Genomic DNA, 17,591 nt, shown 5'->3' with positions numbered 1-17,591 from the left:
CCCCTGTCAGGGTCCAAAGGGATAATTCCCCAGCTAGTAATTTAGAAAAACTGGCTAGAGAAGCCCAACAATTAGCTTTAGAAAAAAAGAAGAAGAAAAAAAACCCCACAAGATTAGAAATCTAAAAATTGCTAGTTTGATAAAAGAGAAAGGTCTGGTTCAAACCAAATAACAATCCAGTCCTACCAGAGACTGTGAAGTTTCCACTCTTTACTGTACATGCATATGGTCCACTGACAAAATGATGGCATTTATGAATCAATATTGGTGAGAAAATATTAATAAGGCCGTGAAGCCCAGCTGGCGTGGCTCAGTGGTTAAGCATCAACCTATGAACCAGGAGGTCATGGTTCATTTCCCGGTCAGGGCACATACCCAGCTTGTGGGCTCAATCCCCAGTGTGGGGTGTGCAGGAGGCAGCTGATCAATGATTCTCTCATCATCATTGATGTTTCTATCTCTCTCTCCCTCTCCTTCCCTTTCTGAAATCAGTAAAAATATATTTTAAAATGAAAGTAAAATAAAATAAAGGCCATGAAAAGTGCCTACTGTACAGCAAAGACACAACCCGGGGAAGCCTGTCTGCACTGCCCCTGGACATTTTAAATTGCCTAACGGACCATTTGAGGTGTGGCAAACAGATTTCATACAGCTTCCCCTGTCTCATGGATATGAATATGTTTTAGTCATGGTCTGTGTTTTCTCACTGGGCTGAAGCTTTCCCTTGTAGACAGGTTACTGCCTCCTGGTGGCTAAAGTCCTGTTGGAGAAGACTGTCCCTACCTGGGGGACTCCTGTTTGAACTGTTCCTCTTGACCTAGGAAGACCTAGGAACCCATTCTATGGGTCAGGTGCTTTAACAAGTCTGTACCGGTTGGCCAATTTTACAACACCCTTAATTATAAGGTTCATGCAGTCTTAAGATTGGATTTCAGAAACCATTAATAATTACCTTTAAATGGCAAACGAAAGGAAAATTTCATCATCAGGGTGGTGTGTCCTTCTGCACAGACTATAAAAGCCACATGATCTGCTCAACTCTCCATACTCCTGTTTTGTTCTCCCAGCTGCCTTGCTGTTCGGTGACCAGGTAAGTGTGCTTGCTTTTAGTACTACCTGGAGCTCTTTCTGCCTCCTTTCAGAATGGTGTGAAAGATAATGGTCTGAAGAGAAAGTGGGTTGGTGCTCTCTAAAGATATTACCAGTCATTTAAAGGCTAGAAGCTGTTGTCAGGTTTCTGCAAGACCACAGCCTACCGAGTGCAGACCAGGTACATAAAAAGTGAAGAATGTCATAATTACTAATTAAAGTGTTTGGCTTCAGGGACTATCTCCTAACAGATGTACTCTCAGAACAGGCATTTAACATACTGTCTAAAATGACTATTTTTAAAACATGTTTGCAGTCACTAGTGCGTTTCCCATAATTTCCACTCCCTCTCCTCTCCTCCTCCCCTCAATTACTCCCCCAGCCCCTCACTCCACTCCCCAGCCTTTTCTTTACTATCCCCCATCTGTGCCAAGGAAATAGCCCAATGGCACTGAACTCCTGCTGGCAATCATTAGTATAAAATTCCACTTCAGCTTTTTGGTAAGTTCATTTCTTTCCCAATTTACAGAACACCAAAATGAGTGCAAAAATGTCTCCGAACGAACTGAAGAGCATTTTCGAAAAATACGCAGCTAAAGAAGGTGATCCAAATCAGCTGTCGAAAGAGGAGCTGAGACTATTGATTCAGACTGAATTCCCCAGTTTACTAAAAGTAAGTGCACAACTGCAGAGCCCCCCTGAACGGGCCTCTGAATGTGGGAGGGGAGGGGAGAGAGGGGAGAGGAAAAGAGCCAGGAAGAGGCTGAGGTCTGAGATATTGATCAGAGTTCCACCTGGGGTAGAGCACACAGCAGCCAAGACATCCCAGAGGGAGAGCACTTAACGTGTGCTTTCCTCCGCTGGTGGCAGACCACATTTCATATGGCAAGCTCCTAGAAAACAGGGGCCCAGCCTCCTCTCCCCCATAACCTTAGCACAGAACTCTCTGGACTAGCCATAGTAATGGAAGCAGTGATGGCACTTCTGCCAAGCTAGGCCTGGAAGATGCACAGGTTGCCACGCAAACACACAAAGACCGTCAGCCTGGATTCAGCATGTCCATGCCAGGCTTTAGGAAAACAGAGGCCAGTAAATTAATATTACTTGGCCTTGGACGTACTTCATCATTATAGGTAGGATCTCTCAACAAGACCAACACTTACTGGACAGTCTGTTAAGAGAACCCGCTTCCCACTGACAAATTATTTTCTGTAGAAACCCATTTATATTTCAAAAGCATTTAAATTGCTGTTCATTTGTGTTAAGCAACTAAATTTGTGTTAATGAGGCAACCATGCATTTCTCAACAACCTTCGGGAAAGGATAAAATTTCTTTAGCCATAAAGAACCATCCCAGAGTTGTCAAAATTAAAACGCATCTAGAAGCAAAAAGGAATGGGGAAAGGTGGATTCTCTGTCTGCCTCCAATGTGCTTTCTTCCCTTCGCAACTGGAAGCCATCTTCAAAATGGAAGGGCTGCAATTGGTATATCCAACTTGGTCACTTGTTAGCTTAACTTCAGAAGAAAGCATTTGCTTCCCAGATTTTAACCAGAAATGTCCCTTCTGCCAATATGACATATGAAAAGGTTTCCGGTTTTAGTTGTTGAGAAGGTTTCTATTATTAGCACTAAAAAGAATAGGGGCTGAATTCAATGACCTTATAATCCATTATCTTCTCATTTTCTTATGGTTAAAATCCATATTAACTAAGGTCAGGAAGCCCATCTCGTGATTCTGATGCATGTCCAAGTGTGAGAACCACTGATCCAAAGTCATCTTGCCTAGCATAGAGGTGGGCTGCGGCCCAGGGTTTGGAAAAAACTACAGTAGTTGCTGGTTAAGGGTTTGGGTTCTAGAGTCAATGTTTGGACTCCAAGTCCCCCGCTTACCAGCTGTGGGTCCTGGAGTAAGTCAACAGCTGTTTCAGATCCTCAGTTTCCTCATCTGTAAAATGGATCTCCCCCACAGGGTGGTTGAGAGGATTGCATAAGCTACCAAAAGCCATTGATACAGTACCAGCCCGAAAAAAGCCATGTGTAATGCCTTAGCTTCCAGGAAATCTTGGGGCAGAGATCCTCAACTATTTGTGGGTGTGGGTCCCTCAGAAGTCCAGTGAAGCACTTGGGCTCCATCTCAAAAAAATGGTTTTAGCCCTAGCCAGTTTGGCTCAGTGGATAGAGCGTCAGCCTGCAGACTGAAGGGTCCCAGGTTCAGTTCCCATCAAGGGCACATGCCTGGGTTGCAGGCTCGATCCCTACTGGGGGGCATGCAGGAGGCAGCCGATCAATGATTCTCTCATCATTGATGTTTCTATCTCTCTCTCTCTCCCTCTCCCTTCCTCTCTGAAATCAATAAAAATATATATTTTTTAAAAAATGACTTTAGAAGCATAAAGGAAAATACTTAAGATTACATAGAAAACCAATCCTATTAAAATAATAAGTGTATGTTAAAGAAAATAAAAAGGGTAGCCCGTTCTGTGACATGGAGCAATTACAGCTAAAGTTGGTTTTGCCACCACTATCAGTAGCATGTGATCAAAAGCTCAGCTGCCTTCTTGGAATGCAGGCGCAGTGCTCTAATTTCGGAGAATGTGTAGCAGTACATAACTGATTCATTTTCTCTCCTCTCCTCATCCCATCCTCTTTGTCTAACACCAGGGTCCAAACACCCTAGAGGATCTTTTTAAAGAACTGGACAAGAATGGAGATGGAGAAGTTAGTTTCGAAGAATTCCAGGGGTTACTCAACAAGTTATCCCAGTAAAAGAAAAAAACAAAATGATACCATTCTGCTCACCAAGAGAAGAGCACCTGGAAAGAGTCATATTCTACATGGAGTCCCCAATGTCTCTATTAAATTCTTTCCAATTATAACGATCTTGTAGTGATAGCCAATTACTGCTAATAAAGAAATTCTTAAGACATGCCTCACCTTGTCAATTACTGACCTCCATAGTTTAATAAATTTGAAAGTAACCTTAGTCTGATTCATCAATCTAATTTTATAGATTTTTTAATTTAAAAAAAGGTCCAGAATAGTGCCATGGTCTTGACCAAGACTACAGAGGTGGTATCAGAGACATGGAAAGAATTCTGCTATGATCTCACTCATTTGTGGAATATAATGAACAATATAAACTGATGAACAAAAATAGATTCAGAGACAGAGAAGCATCAGACAGACCATCAAACCTCAGAGGGAAGGCAGATCAACCAAAGGACTTGTATGCATGCATATAAGGATAACCAATGGACACACACAGTAGGAGGGTGAGGGTCTGTGCTGGGGGGCAGGAGCAGGCTGGGAGAGGTCAATGGGGGGAAAGGGAGACATATGTAATACTTTCAACAATAAAGAATTAAAAAAAGAAAGAATTCTGCTGTGCCAAACCAACTCCCTCACTCCACTCTTCCACCAGAATAATCCTGTCCTTGCTCTTCCCTCCCGACTACTTAGTGCTCACATCATTTCTAATTTCAACTGTAGTCAACAGCTAGTGAGAAACAGACTTCAGAGAACAGACACTTGTCTTTAAAGTCATCTCCCAGCACTCACTGTGCTTTTTGAATCACTGACCCTCTCAGAGTAGGACTGCAGAACCAACTGTCAGCTGTATTCCGTCCAAGGGGGTGGCCTTGGTTCTGGTATGTGATGTGTAAAATAAGAGGGACAGGAAGACATAGTCCCTTCCCAGCTCTGGCATGCTGTGCTGCTGGAGCACTGGGTACTGAGAAACAGCTCAGGCTCCCTTGCTGAGTCCAGCTGGGTCGGGGGGAGAGGGGAAAGGAGTATGGGAGGGGAATTTAACCAAAAAGAAAGAAAACTGACTTTTAACTCTTCCACCTAGAAACAAAGGAGATTTGCATACACAGCGAGGAAATGTTTAATGTTTAAATACAATTTGGGTCATTCTAATTCAACACAGACACATTCTCGTGGCATAAAAAGCCTTAAACATTTCTAATGACCAATTATATTCTACTGTAGGGATATCCCATAATAGTCTTAACTATTTCTCCATTGTGGGGCATTTAGATTATTGCCATTTCTGATTTTTCTAAACAATGTCATAATGAGTAACTGTTCATATCTCTCTGTCAACATATTGGATTTCCTTAGGAGGATTTCTGGGAAGTGAATGTCTGAGTCAGAGGGTATGAATATTTTTATGGTTTGTGAAATAGACCACCTAACTGATTTTCCAGAAGGTTGTATTGATTCTTATTTCTATAAACAGGCAGGAGAATGACAGCTTCACTCCCCAGACAGCATTAGTCGGTCTCATTTTAACAACTTTATTAGTCACAATAGTGCACATCTTTTATTCATTTCTGGTTTTAACAGGAACCTCCTACTATTTTCCCATTGAATTTCCTGTTGGATATTGCTTTGTAAAAGATAGTCTTTCTGTTATTTAAGAAGTATCCTTTTCCTCCTAGTTTGTTATGAAATTGCGAGCACCCAGGTTTAGATACTATAGACTGCCTATTGAGCACCTGTGGCCATATGAGGGTTCTCCCTTTTGTTTGATAAATAAGATACGTTAATCAATTTAATTCCTGAAACAAACTATCCAGTCATGATTGGTTTTAAATTAGACCATTCTAATCTTTTATTTAAGATTTTCACATCTTTATTAATAACCAGCATCAGTCTATAGTTGGGGTTTTATTTTTTGTTGCATGTGTTTTGTTGAGTTCTAATATTTAGGGCATGCTAACTTCCCAGTTTAGCTTATGTTCTAATCCCAATCAGCCACTCTCAGAGGATATATACATTCTCTTTTTCAATTACAACATGTAGAAAGCACCTAGTATGGCCAAAGCATTATACTCAGATCCTAAGTCAGTAAGTCTGGGATCAGGCCATGGGATTTGTAGGAAGAGCCTTGAGGGGAACCTGCAGGGAGGAGGAAGCCTGGGCATTCAAAAGGAGAGAAAACACCCCAAATACACACATCATGTTCAAGTGCAAGGCAGTTCAGGGAACACACACACTGCATTTTGGGTGTAAAGCTGGCTCTGATGAATAAAGAGGTCACACTGGCTTTAGATCATGAAAGTCCTTGGTTGCCATGCTAAATGAAGGTCTACTGTGCTGTGCAATACCCTGGCCATTATATCAGGTGGTTATTGACATTTAAATTAACTAAGATGTAAAATTCAGTTCCTCAGCTACACTTCAAGTGCTCCATAGCCCCATGTGGCTGATGATTCCCATATTGGATGGCACGGATGTAGAACAGCCTACCATGCTGGTAGCATTAATAAGGGCGTGTTCACATGCTGCCCATATTTTAGTTATATATTTCACCAGTCTATGTTGTGTGTCTCCAACTAAACTGCAAGCAGGGTTGTGGCAGCACTTTGTTTCTAATACACTACGTTTAGGACTGCACTTAAGTGGATGAGCTACAAACGCACAGTGACTCTTTTCTTTTTAATAATCTCTTTCCGCTAGCATCGTTATTTTTAGTGCAAAGAAAATCTTTTAAAGGGTTGAAATACCTATTTCTAAGGCTTTTCCTATTGAGCTCCAGGTATAAAAGCTTTAAAATACATTAGCTTTGAAGTACTCATTTAGTCATTCGTTTATTGTTAAAATTATAGACTACCCTGTGATTCAATAATGGGGCTTATTCCTAGCCATGCTGTCTCTTTTCAAAAAGTAGACTCAGGCTAAGGGGGAGGTCTGGTGGAAAAGATGCCCTAGCCATTAGACAGTGGCCATCATCCCTGGAAGAATTTTTCTTTCTCCAAATAGAGAGCAGTTACTATGGCCAACAGCCTGATATCAATTCTGAATCTATCATCCACACAGAGACAGAATTAAATGACTATCAGGCTCCCAGACTAGTCCATAAAAGGCTATTTTACCCATAGTATAGCTGTCTTCTTGACAGCTGCTTTTATAGGTAAAGTTCCTTAGCCCAAACTAAGCTCCAAATGACTTCTATAAGGTCGTTTTGTTAGTTGGGAGATGTTTACTAGTACAATGTTCTAAATGCAAAGCAGTCTTCAAAGTAATAAAAGTTGCCTGAAAAGTTACTCTAAGTGGCTGTCTGGGTGTTTTTTTAAAAACACTTCTTAATTTGCTTTCCATGTAAAGCTGATGAAAAATAACATGGAAAAAGAAAATATTTCAAATAGGGCTTCAACTAAAGGTAGGAAAATGTTATGCATTAATTATGCTTAATGAATAACACAAATTACCCTTCACCTGAGTTGACTTTTAATTATTTGTGAATATTTCACAAATCCACTGTGTGAGATGTAAAATTAATTTTGACTTTGAAAATCCCTGGATCAAAAAGGTATAAAAGAAGTCATATGTATGATAAATAACTAAAGGTGAAATAATATCAAATACTGCAATCTCAAATTTCCATTGACATCTGCTTAAAATGCTTCAAATTTATAAATTTTCCTTACCAGTACCACCATCCAAGTGTACATGTGTGTGTTGATGTGCCTGAAGGTAGAACATGGTTCTGTTTTCAGGATATTATATTTTATGTAAATTCAGATCTTTAAAGTTACTGTTTTCAATAAACAAAAGAAATGCTAAAAATTAAACATATCCACACACCTAAATATTAGATTGATATCCTTTTCCTATATATGTCTCAAAAGCCAAAGATACTCTAATTAATAAAGTCCACAATGCTGTGAACTATCCTTTACTTGAACTGGAGAGGTCTAAAGCCAAATTCAAGGTCAAGCATGTCAGCAGCAGCAATGTGATTGATACAGAGTCAGAATACAAGCTATAGCTGTATTCCTGGTCAGCATCATCTAGAAGGCAGGTAAAGCTACTTTGAAGCAGGCCAAATATCAAATTTGCTGTAGAACCCTAAATTTCCGCAAAGGCCCAGAGCCTTCTATTTTACTATGTGGATTAAGCAGAGAAATGGCACAATAAAATAAATTTTACTCACTCTCTTCTGGTACTCAGACTCAGAAAGAGTTTACCTTCATTCTTAGAGAAAAATCTATCTCTTCTTTTATGTGTATACTAGAGGCCTGGTGCACGAAATTCGTAAGCTCAGGGAGGGGGGATGTTCCTCAGCCCGGATTGCAAGAGGGTGCAGGCCAAGCCGAGGGACCCCATCAGTGCACAATCGGGGCGGGGAGGGACGCAGGAGGTTAGCCAGCCAGGAGGGACCGTGGGAGGGCTCCAGGACATGTCCAGCCCATCTCACTCAGTCCTGATCAGCTGGACCCCAACAGCAAGCTAAGCTACCGGTCAGAGCATCTGCCCCCTGGTAGTCAGTGCACATCATAGTGACTGGTCAACCAATTGACTGTCTGCCCCCTGGTGGTCAGTGCATGTCATAGCAAGCAGTTGAGCAGCCTTGGCATATCATTAGTATATTACTCTTTGATTGGCTAAACGGACGACCAGACGACCAGACACTTAGCATATTAGGCTTTTATTATATAGGATGAGACAACTCCTCTTAGATATCTGTCCTGGATGCCAGTGTCTCTAATGATTTCATAAGCAACTGTAAGACTAATCATGCATGCCAGAGGTAGGTCATAATAGCTCATGAAGGAAATCAGAATTTAACACCCCAGAATATGTCTCTTTGACATAGGGATTCACTTGAGCTGATTATTTTTAAGAAACAGCAGACAGGGGAGAAGCTCTGGAAATGAGTAAGTTACTCTTTTATAAGGGAAATCTCCATTGTAAGGTTGTCTCCCCATCTGTATCAGGAAGAGGAGGTGATTCTTCTAGTAAGTCTCTAGAAACTCTTATCAAAGGAGAAGGTGGAGGATTTATATCTGCATAACAACCTTATTCTTGTTTTCTTCTTTTCCTGGTCACCTCCCATAATTGGATCCCCTCACCCCTAACATCTTCTTTTGTCTTTAGCTGGAGATGGTATTTAAGGTGGTAGCTTGGGCCATTTCAGGGAGTTACACCATTTTCCTGGGTCTCTCCCATGTATACAGAAGGTACATGTTATTAAACTTTGTGTGTGTTTTTTCCTGTTAACCTGACTTTGATTACAGAGGGGGGTCTCAGCCAAGAACCTAAAAGGGTAGAGGAAAAATGATTTAGCAGCAAAAACACCTAAAGGAGGCTCCTGGTTTCCAAATTATTTACTTTTTTAGCTAGAAGGGCCAGAATGGCCATTACTCATTGTAAGTATTATTATTTGCTCAAGTTTAAGTGATTCCCTAGGCTTCCTAGTGTTTGCTGCCTGATGATTCCATTACCTTGGTCTTTTTCTTTAATAAGACTTCTCACCATCATCACAAATGCTGGCTCTTAAGGCTATTTTTTCTCCAACAAACTGATTGCAGGCCATGAAGATGTTCAGTAGCAATTAGGTTTTATTGTTCCCATCTCACTTATGAGTATATGCTTTCAAAATGTAAAACTCACATATCCTCTGATTTAGCAAATCCTCCTCTAGGAATTCATCCCATAGAAGTGTGTATGTGTGAGTACAAGGACATATGAATATAGATACTATTTTGCAGTATTATTTAAAGTAGCAAAATAATGGACACAATCTAAATATTCATCAACATGAGACAGGTTAAAGAATGATGCAGACAACAAGGCAAGCATATGGAAGATCCCTTGTGTTGATGTGAAGTGATCAGTACAAAAAGCAAGAGGAAACAGTGTCTCAAGCATGCTAACATATGTATTTGTTAAAAAGGAAACACAGCCCTGGCCAGGTTTTCTCAGTGGTTAGAGCACTGGCCTGGGCACCAGAGGGTCTCGGGTTCGATTCCAGTCAAGGGCACATACCTGGGTTGCAGGTTTGGTCCCTGCCCCCGGTTGGGGAGTGCGTGGGTGGCACATCTCACATCGATGTGTTTTCTCTCTCTCTCTCTCTCTCTCTCTCTCTCTCTCTCTCTCTCTCTCTCTCTTCCCTTCCCTTCCACTCTCTCTAAAAATCAATGGAAAAAATATCCTCACTCCTCAGGTGAAGATTTAAAAAAAGGAAACACATATCCATATGTGTGTGGTACACCCATGTACCCACACACACAACCAGTTAAAGGACGGTCATCAAAGAACGTTGCCAAAGCTGTGTAATAGTGGCACCTACTGGTAAAATAATTTCCTAACCCAAAGTATTATCTTAAAAAAGAAAACCCATGATTTGCCTATACAGTCATTTCAGCCATTAGTCAGGAAATATGTTTAAAGCCTCATAAGGAACTCTTGCAAGCTATGGTTCATTGTGGTCTAAAATGCAAGCTATAAAAGGAGTAAAGAGTATCTCAATATCCTTCCATGGAGTGATCTCGAGCATATAGTGTTAAGTGAAAAAAAAAAAAAAAGGTAGAAAAAAATGTGCAGAGTATGTTACCACTTATCGAAGAAGGGGAAAGGGTTACAAATAGACATACAGGTTTACTTATATTTTAAAAATGTAAAGATAACCCCCCAAAATAAGAACTAATGGCTATCATAAGGGAAGGTAGGGAAGCAGGTTGGAGGGAGGAGAATTGTAAGTGGTTGTCTCTAAATCAATGGTTCTCAATGGGGGGGGATATTCTGCCTGTGCCCCCAGGGGATGTTTGGTGTCACAATTTTTTAAAAATATATTTTATTGATTTTTTACAGAGAGGAAGGGAGAGGGATAGAGAGTTAGAAACATCGATGAGAGAGAGAGAAACATCAATCAGCTGCCTCCTGCACACCCCCTACTGGGGAGTTGCCCGCAACCAAGGTACATGCCCTTGACCGGAATCAAACCTGGGACCTTTCAGTCCGCAGGCCGATGCTCTATCCACTGAGCTAAACCGGTTAGGGCTGGTGTCACAATTTTTTAGTGTCACCATTAGGGGTTGGGAGATTTGTACTATTAACATTTAGTAAGAAGAAGCCAAGGAGGCTCGTCAACATCCTACAATGCAAAGGACTGTCCCCACTACAATTACCTAGTCCAAAATGTCAATAGTCCAAATTATTTATATATATATGCCTAAATGACCTTTAAGACGGAATGACCAGAACGACCAGTTGTTATCACATGCACTGACCACCAGGGGGCAAATGCTCAACACAGGAGCTGCCTCCAGCCTGCAGGCCACGATCACTGGATGGGGCCTACTGGCCAACCTCCCAGTCTCTCCCCTTGGCCAGCAGGCCCCCATCGCACGATTGGGGCCGGTCCGGGGCTGGGATGGGGAGCCAAGGGCCAGGATGGGTGAGTGATAGCAGACTCGGCCCCGAGGAGGGCCAGCAGCCAACCTCCCGGGTCCCTTCCGCCACTGGCAGGCCCCAATCAGCCCACTGCCCGCCCACCACAGTGGCGGTTGGCCCTTCCCCCTGGCCACAGGCCCCAATCGCCTGATCAGGGCCTGCCAGCCAACTTCCCAATCCCTCTCCCGAGCCAGCAGGCCCTGGGCTGGGATGGGGAACTGGGGGTGGGTGGCAGTGACCAACCACTCACGGTGCCCAGGCAGGGGGATGAGACCTCTCGCTGGTTACCTGGGGGCAGGGGTGACAGGGACGGAGGTGCAGTGAGAATGAGGGGTGTCTGCTGAGCTTGCTCTCACTCCCCCTGCTACCTTTTCCCGGGATGCCAGGGCTCGCACGACAGGGAAGCCCCCGTGCTCAGGTGCTGGATGCCCATGAGGAGCCCACCCTGCACCCGTGCGGCCTCTTCCAGGTGAGCCGGGCCACAGCCGCTGGCACCTCAGGGGCTGGATGGGCCCCTGTGGGTTCGTGCAAGAGCCAGTCTGCAAGGTTGGCCGGGAGACAGCACACTGCCCACCCAGCTTCTGTGCAACGCTGATGGGCGGCCCAGAGGCCCACACTGTGCCCTGGCCCACAGCGTCCGGCTGTGCTCACCGCATCTCCACGTGGGGACTTGGGCGCCGTGACTCAGGCAGAGAGGGGCGTGTGGGGGCCCGGCAGCCCAGGTGCTACCCAGGGCCCAGAGGTCAGCTGGGACCTGCCCTTCCACACCAACACTCATGCTTTGATCGCCAGCCAGGCCTAGGGACCACACCCATGCACAAATTTCGTGCCTCTGGTATGTCTAATAAGAAACTTGTATCTAGAATATGTAAAGAACACTTATAATTTAATAATAAAAAGACAAATAAACCAACTTAAAAATGGGCAAGGAGTCTGGATAGACATTTCTCCAAAGATGATATACAAGTGGTCAGTAAGCACATGAAAAGATGCTCAATATCTAAGCCATCAAGCAAGAGCAAATCAAAGCTACAATGAGATACAACTTAATGCCCACTAGAATGGCTAAAATGAAAAAGACAGACAATAACAAGTGTTAAGGATGCAGAGAAATTGAAGCCCTCATACACTGCTGGTGGGAATGTAAAATGTTGCAGTCATTTTGAAAACAGTCTGGCAATTCCTCGAAAGGTTAAACATATAGTAACCACATGATCCATAATTCCACTCCTAGGTGTATATACCCATGTGAAATGAAAATATATGTTCATACAACAACTTATACACAATGTTCATAGCAGTATAATAGTAAAAAAAAAGTGGAAACAATCCAAATGTCCATCAATGGACAAATTTATTAATAAAATGTGGTATGTCTATATAATGGAATATTATTCAGCAATAAAAAGAAATAAAGAACTGATAGATGCTATAACATAGATAGATGTAGACATCATTATGCTAAGTAAAGCCATAAGATACCTTACTTCATCCTTAGCTCGGGATGCCACACATATCTCTTTTTCCTTCCCTGTCTCTGAATCTCTTGTACATGTCAGAATTCTTACTCTCTCATATATGTAGGGTTCCCATACATACGTATGTAATTAAATTTCATTATTTTTCTCTTGTAACTCTGTCTCATGTCAACTTAATTATTAGACCAGCTGAAAAAAACTTAAAGTGTAGAGGAAAATTTCTTCCTGCCCCACAGCACAGAAGGCAGAAGCTGAGAAAGAAAGGAGGCCAGGAAAGGCTCCCAGGATGAATAGTAAGTTGTCAGTCAACAGGCATGGTTTTTTTTTTTTTTTTAATGAAATTCTTCATTGGTTTCATTGAGATTCTAGGGGGAGGGAGGTTGCAGGAGGGGAACATCTTAGGTATAGGGAATCTCAAGATACATCAAAAAAAATTGTTCAGATTGCCCAAACATAAATCCCAAGTGTGGAAAGGAGGGGATGCCATGGGTTGAATTAGCAAAGCAGCAGGTGACAGAGCATAATAGCCTTCACTCCCAGCCAAGAACCTTGAACTGAATATTTTACAGGAAAGGGAATTAGTGGAAAATGAGGAGCAGCGGAAGAACAGCTGTCACTTTTGTTTTAGAAAGACAGATGACCACCAGTGTGGAAACTAGACAGACAGGGATGAGTCTAGGGACAGGCCAACCCATTTATTTATATTAGCTGTTATAAATTGTTGTCACAGTCAATTTAATCCTTTCCTAAACATTAAGCTTGAACTGCTGCAAAGATAAATCAGTCCAGGATTGTGTCTTTCTTCAAAACATAGCTGACAAAATGGACTCTTGAAAACAAAGCAGTTGTATGTAAAAAAATAAAATAAAATAAAATCATATATAATTTTAAATGTCCTGACAGTATAATAAAAAATAATAGCAGTAATAATAATCTCACATATAATTTTTTTAATCCTCACCTGAGGATATTTTTCCCATTGATTTTTTTTAGAGAGAGTGGAGTGGAGGAAGGAGGGGGAGAGAGAGAGAAACATTGATGTGAGAGAGAGACATCTATTGGTTGCCTCCTGAACCCCAACCAGGGCCAGGGTTGGAGCATGCGTGCCCTTAACCAGGAATAGAACACACAACCCTTCAGTCCTCGGGCCAACGCTCTAACCACTGAGCAACAGCCAGGGCTCACATAATTTTAAATGTCCTAATAGTGTAATGAAAAAATAATAATAGCCCTTATGAGTTTAGGCAAACTTATTTTAAATGATAATAACCCAACCCAGAGAGATAAACAAGCCACTTACCACAGGAACACGGGCACTTGGCTCAAATTCTGTGGAATTGGCATCTGAAGATTAAGAAATGAATTCAATAATTAACCAATATTGCTGAAAAATATTTTAAGTGAAAAGAATAATTTTAAATAGAAAGTTAGTAGATAAATCTCAGACTTACCTTTCAAGTTAAGGCAGCTCCTTGCAAACTCTATCACTGCTAGTTGCATCCCAAGGCAAACTCCTGTTTTAAAAAGCACATATAAAAAGCAAATGAACATATTTTGTATATCTTCATATTTTCTGTTCATTTGTTTGCTGTCTTCCTCCTCCATCTAGAATGCAGACCCTGAGAGATGAAGACTCTGCCTATTGGGTTCACAGCTGTACCCTGAGCACTCAGACATCTGTGGCAGAGGCAGGGAAGGGGGTTAGATGACTTGAACTTGAGGAGGAAAGAATTCACGGTCAGAAAATAGCAGGAAAGGCTAGGGCAAGTTCCAAAAGTCAAATCTACCTCCCTCCAAATTTGTCTCTAAATCAAGGCACATGTGTGGGCTACAGGGCTATCCCAGAGCACCCGAATCCTTCAGAGGATTATCTAACAACACCCAATCAAGAGGGGGACTCCACAACCCCCCTTCTCAGCTTCACAGCCTTAATTATGAGGGCAGCTTCAGGCTGGCCAGGGGGCTGAGACCTGAGGAACCAACAAATGCACAGGGGAACCCAGAACATTCCTATAACCTCACCGTAGGAAGACAGCACCTACATTGCGGGCTTGAGTGTGGTTGAGAGAAGGGCAGGAAGAAGCAAAATGGAACTAACAGAGAGCTCAATAAGAAGGAAGAGACCCAGGCCCATTGCCACAGGGACTCGCCCTTCTCTCATCTCCATATTCACGGCAGCCCACCAATTTCTCTCCACTAAACAAATGCCTAATGCTCTTAGAGACATATCCAAGGAACACAAGAGATTCAAAGGAGAGAGCAATCAATATACTAAGCCAGAACAAAGTCGGGAAGCATGAAAGAGTAAAAGAGGCCCTGTGTTAAAGAGAAAGCTAAAGAGTTGAGAACTGTTCTATACAGTGATAATTATCTGAAGAACATGAACCACATGTAGACAGAAACCAAACAAGATTACTTCAAAAGAAATCAATGGCCCAGAAGAGCTTAGAAGGGTAAAACAAAACAAGGTATCAAGGCAACTACTCCTGGCTTCCCTTTTGAAAATGGATCCCAGTGGAGAGCTTCTAAGAAGCTAATCAAAGACCACGCAATGGAGAAAATGAATAGTCTGCTGATAGTAAAAGGTACCCAAGCCTGTCCACTCCGTCTGCAAGCCCACCAATACACCCAAGCACAGCATGAAACACAGCCTCTCTCCTGCCTGAATCCCCACGTGCAGGGCTGCCTTTATCCCGTCAAGGATCCATTTCATCTGGTTTCACTGGCACAGAAGCTATGCTTTGCAATTTGAACAAAAGCATTAAAAAGACCCAGCTGTTCCAAATGTTAACACAGCTGTTCCTGTAAAGTTGGATGGTCTTTCTGTACTATCTTTTCGAGAAGGAATAAATTTCAACTTCAACATTTTTCATTCTGATAAGAATATTGTGGAGTTCTGTTGGATGGTTCTCCACTTTAAGTGGTGAAAAGATGGATCTGGGTGGGAATCGGAGGTCAGGGCAGGTATAGACAGCAACTTCTCCCAGCTTCTTGCTACTAACCAAAGCAATTATAAGTTCTCCAAACTCTCTAAAAGGCAGGACACTGAAGATTTTAGACTCTGAAGGCTGTAAGGTCTCAAACTCTGACACTGTACCACAAAAGCTGCCATAGACAATATATAATCAAACTAGTGGCCTGGTGCATGGACTCATGCACATTGAAAGGAAATTAATTAGAAGAAATATTTAATATCGCTATTCGCCCTTTCTCTATAATAGAAGTGTCAACCAAATTCATGATCGACAATAACAGATTGAAACACACACGTGCAATTGGCGCCAGCAAGAGCTTTATATGTATTGCGCGTGCATGAGTCAACTTAGCCATATATATAGAATAAACTTGTTTAATTAGACCTGCTTTCTGATTTAACTAAACTTTTTCCATCCCAGGGAAGCACCCCAATTTCTCTTTCAGGTAATTGTCAGCAACACAGCAGTAAATAGCAACACAAAGCAGATTATTATTGTAGATCACACAGGGAGAACAAAGGGTAAAATATTTAACTGCAGCAGTGTTTGACTATATTCTGCTCAATGAAAAAACCTGAAGTCATTTTCAAGGTCCACCGTTTCTTACTTCTTTTCAGTCAGGTCAAGTTTCTAAGCTTTCTAAATCTCCATTTTCTGGCTAATGAAAAGAAAATAGGATTCCACCATGTCTCCTGTCTACCTACTCCAGAACTTCTGTGAGGATCAAATGAGATGAGGCATGAGAAAATGCTTCACAGACATTTGGGTAAAGTGTAAAATGTTTGCACCTGCCTATAAAGCAAGTTGTGTTCCTGGGCTGAAGAAACTCCAAGGAGGGTAGTCGCTAGGGAGAGGAAGCCGGGCATTGCTACATGATGTCATTACCCAGTGCCCACAGCAACTGTTTCCAGGCTGGGCTAGGCTGTGGACTGCATTTTGTGCCATGGGGTCTTGGCAGCGATTTGGTGGGGTGTCACTCTGGGGTGGTGGCGGGGCCTGTGTCCCACTTGGGGGAAGCTGAGTGTTTCTTTGTCGGTGCCAGGTCCGCAGTGCCATTCCTCTGTAAATGGCCAGTGCGTGTCATGGCAGCTCCTGCGTTTAGTATCTTCCCCCTGGTGGTCAGTGCATGTCATAGCGACCGTTCGGACGGTCAGAGGGACACTTAGCATATCAGCCTCTTATATATATAGACTAGAGACCCGGTGAACAAAAATTTGTGCACTCGGGGGGGGGGGGGGGGACTCCCTCAGCCCGGGCTGTGCCCTCTCGCAATTTGGGAACCCCCGGGGGATGACCACCTGGTGGGTTTAGGCCCCTCCCTGGGGGATTGGGGCTAAACTGGGAATCAAACATTCCTCTTGGAGCCCGGGAGGCCTTCGGGGATGTTCAATTGGCAGCGGGGGGGAGGCCTAAGCTACAGGCGGAAATTCTTAAGGTTGCTGAGGAGGGGGGGGAGGGTCCCACCCCCACTGGTGTACTGGGAGGCCCTCAGGCTTGGTTGTGGCTTGAAAAGAACTCCCCCCTGTGGGGGAGCCACTTGACCACACAGGGGGGGAGCCTCCTGCATTTGAGGGTCTGCGCCCCTCGGTGGGCAGGGGGGGGTCAAAAAGGACCCAGGCAATTTCCAGGCGGTTCTGCTTTTTAGGGGCAGGTTTGCAAATTAACCCTTTTTATATATAAGAAAAAAAGCCTTGGGGCATTGGGTGGGGGGCGGGTTGGTTTTCCCCCTAAAGGGTGTCCCCGAATCAGGGGGGGGGGGCCCCCCCTGGGGTTGCTTTGGCCGCCTTGGGAAGAGAGGCTTAAAGGTTTTTTTTAGGGTGGGCCAGACCCCTCCCCCCCCCCCACGGGGGGAACCCCTCCCCCCTG

General features: G+C 43.1%; 2 protein-coding genes across 2 annotated transcripts in view; one reads left to right on the top strand and one right to left on the bottom strand.

Annotated features, from left to right (window-relative positions):
- The window catches only part of CTPS2 (CTP synthase 2), a 103,484-nt gene that overhangs the window by 50,582 nt on the left and 35,311 nt on the right, over positions 1 to 17,591 (bottom strand). Inside the window, exons 11-12 of the mRNA XM_014455706.2 lie at positions 14,202 to 14,264; positions 14,051 to 14,094 (exon numbers count right to left, since the gene is read on the bottom strand). Coding sequence (XP_014311192.1) covers positions 14,051 to 14,094; positions 14,202 to 14,264 — 107 coding nt within the window. The remainder of the gene's footprint in view (positions 1 to 14,050; positions 14,095 to 14,201; positions 14,265 to 17,591) is intronic.
- Positions 1,628 to 3,856, top strand: S100G (S100 calcium binding protein G). Its single transcript, XM_023753699.1, has 2 exons — positions 1,628 to 1,762; positions 3,752 to 3,856. The coding sequence occupies exons 1-2, from the start codon at positions 1,628 to 1,630 to the stop codon at positions 3,854 to 3,856; spliced, it is 240 nt and encodes a 79-aa protein (XP_023609467.1).

The sequence above is a fragment of the Myotis lucifugus genome, unplaced genomic scaffold (assembly GCF_000147115.1).
Source record: "Myotis lucifugus unplaced genomic scaffold, Myoluc2.0 scaffold_49, whole genome shotgun sequence".
Lineage (NCBI taxonomy): Eukaryota > Metazoa > Chordata > Mammalia > Chiroptera > Vespertilionidae > Myotis > Myotis lucifugus.
Note: the sequence above shows the minus strand (reverse complement) of the source record. Positions and strands in the feature narration are given on the sequence as shown.

Bases quoted from the DNA above. Each gene is read 5' to 3' on its own strand.
- S100G (XM_023753699.1), top strand. From the start codon at position 1,628: ATGAGTGCAAAAATGTCTCCGAACGAACTGAAGAGCATTTTCGAAAAA. The intron at 1,763-3,751 runs GTAAGTGCACAA...GTCTAACACCAG, and splicing joins AATTCCCCAGTTTACTAAAA to GGTCCAAACACCCTAGAGGA.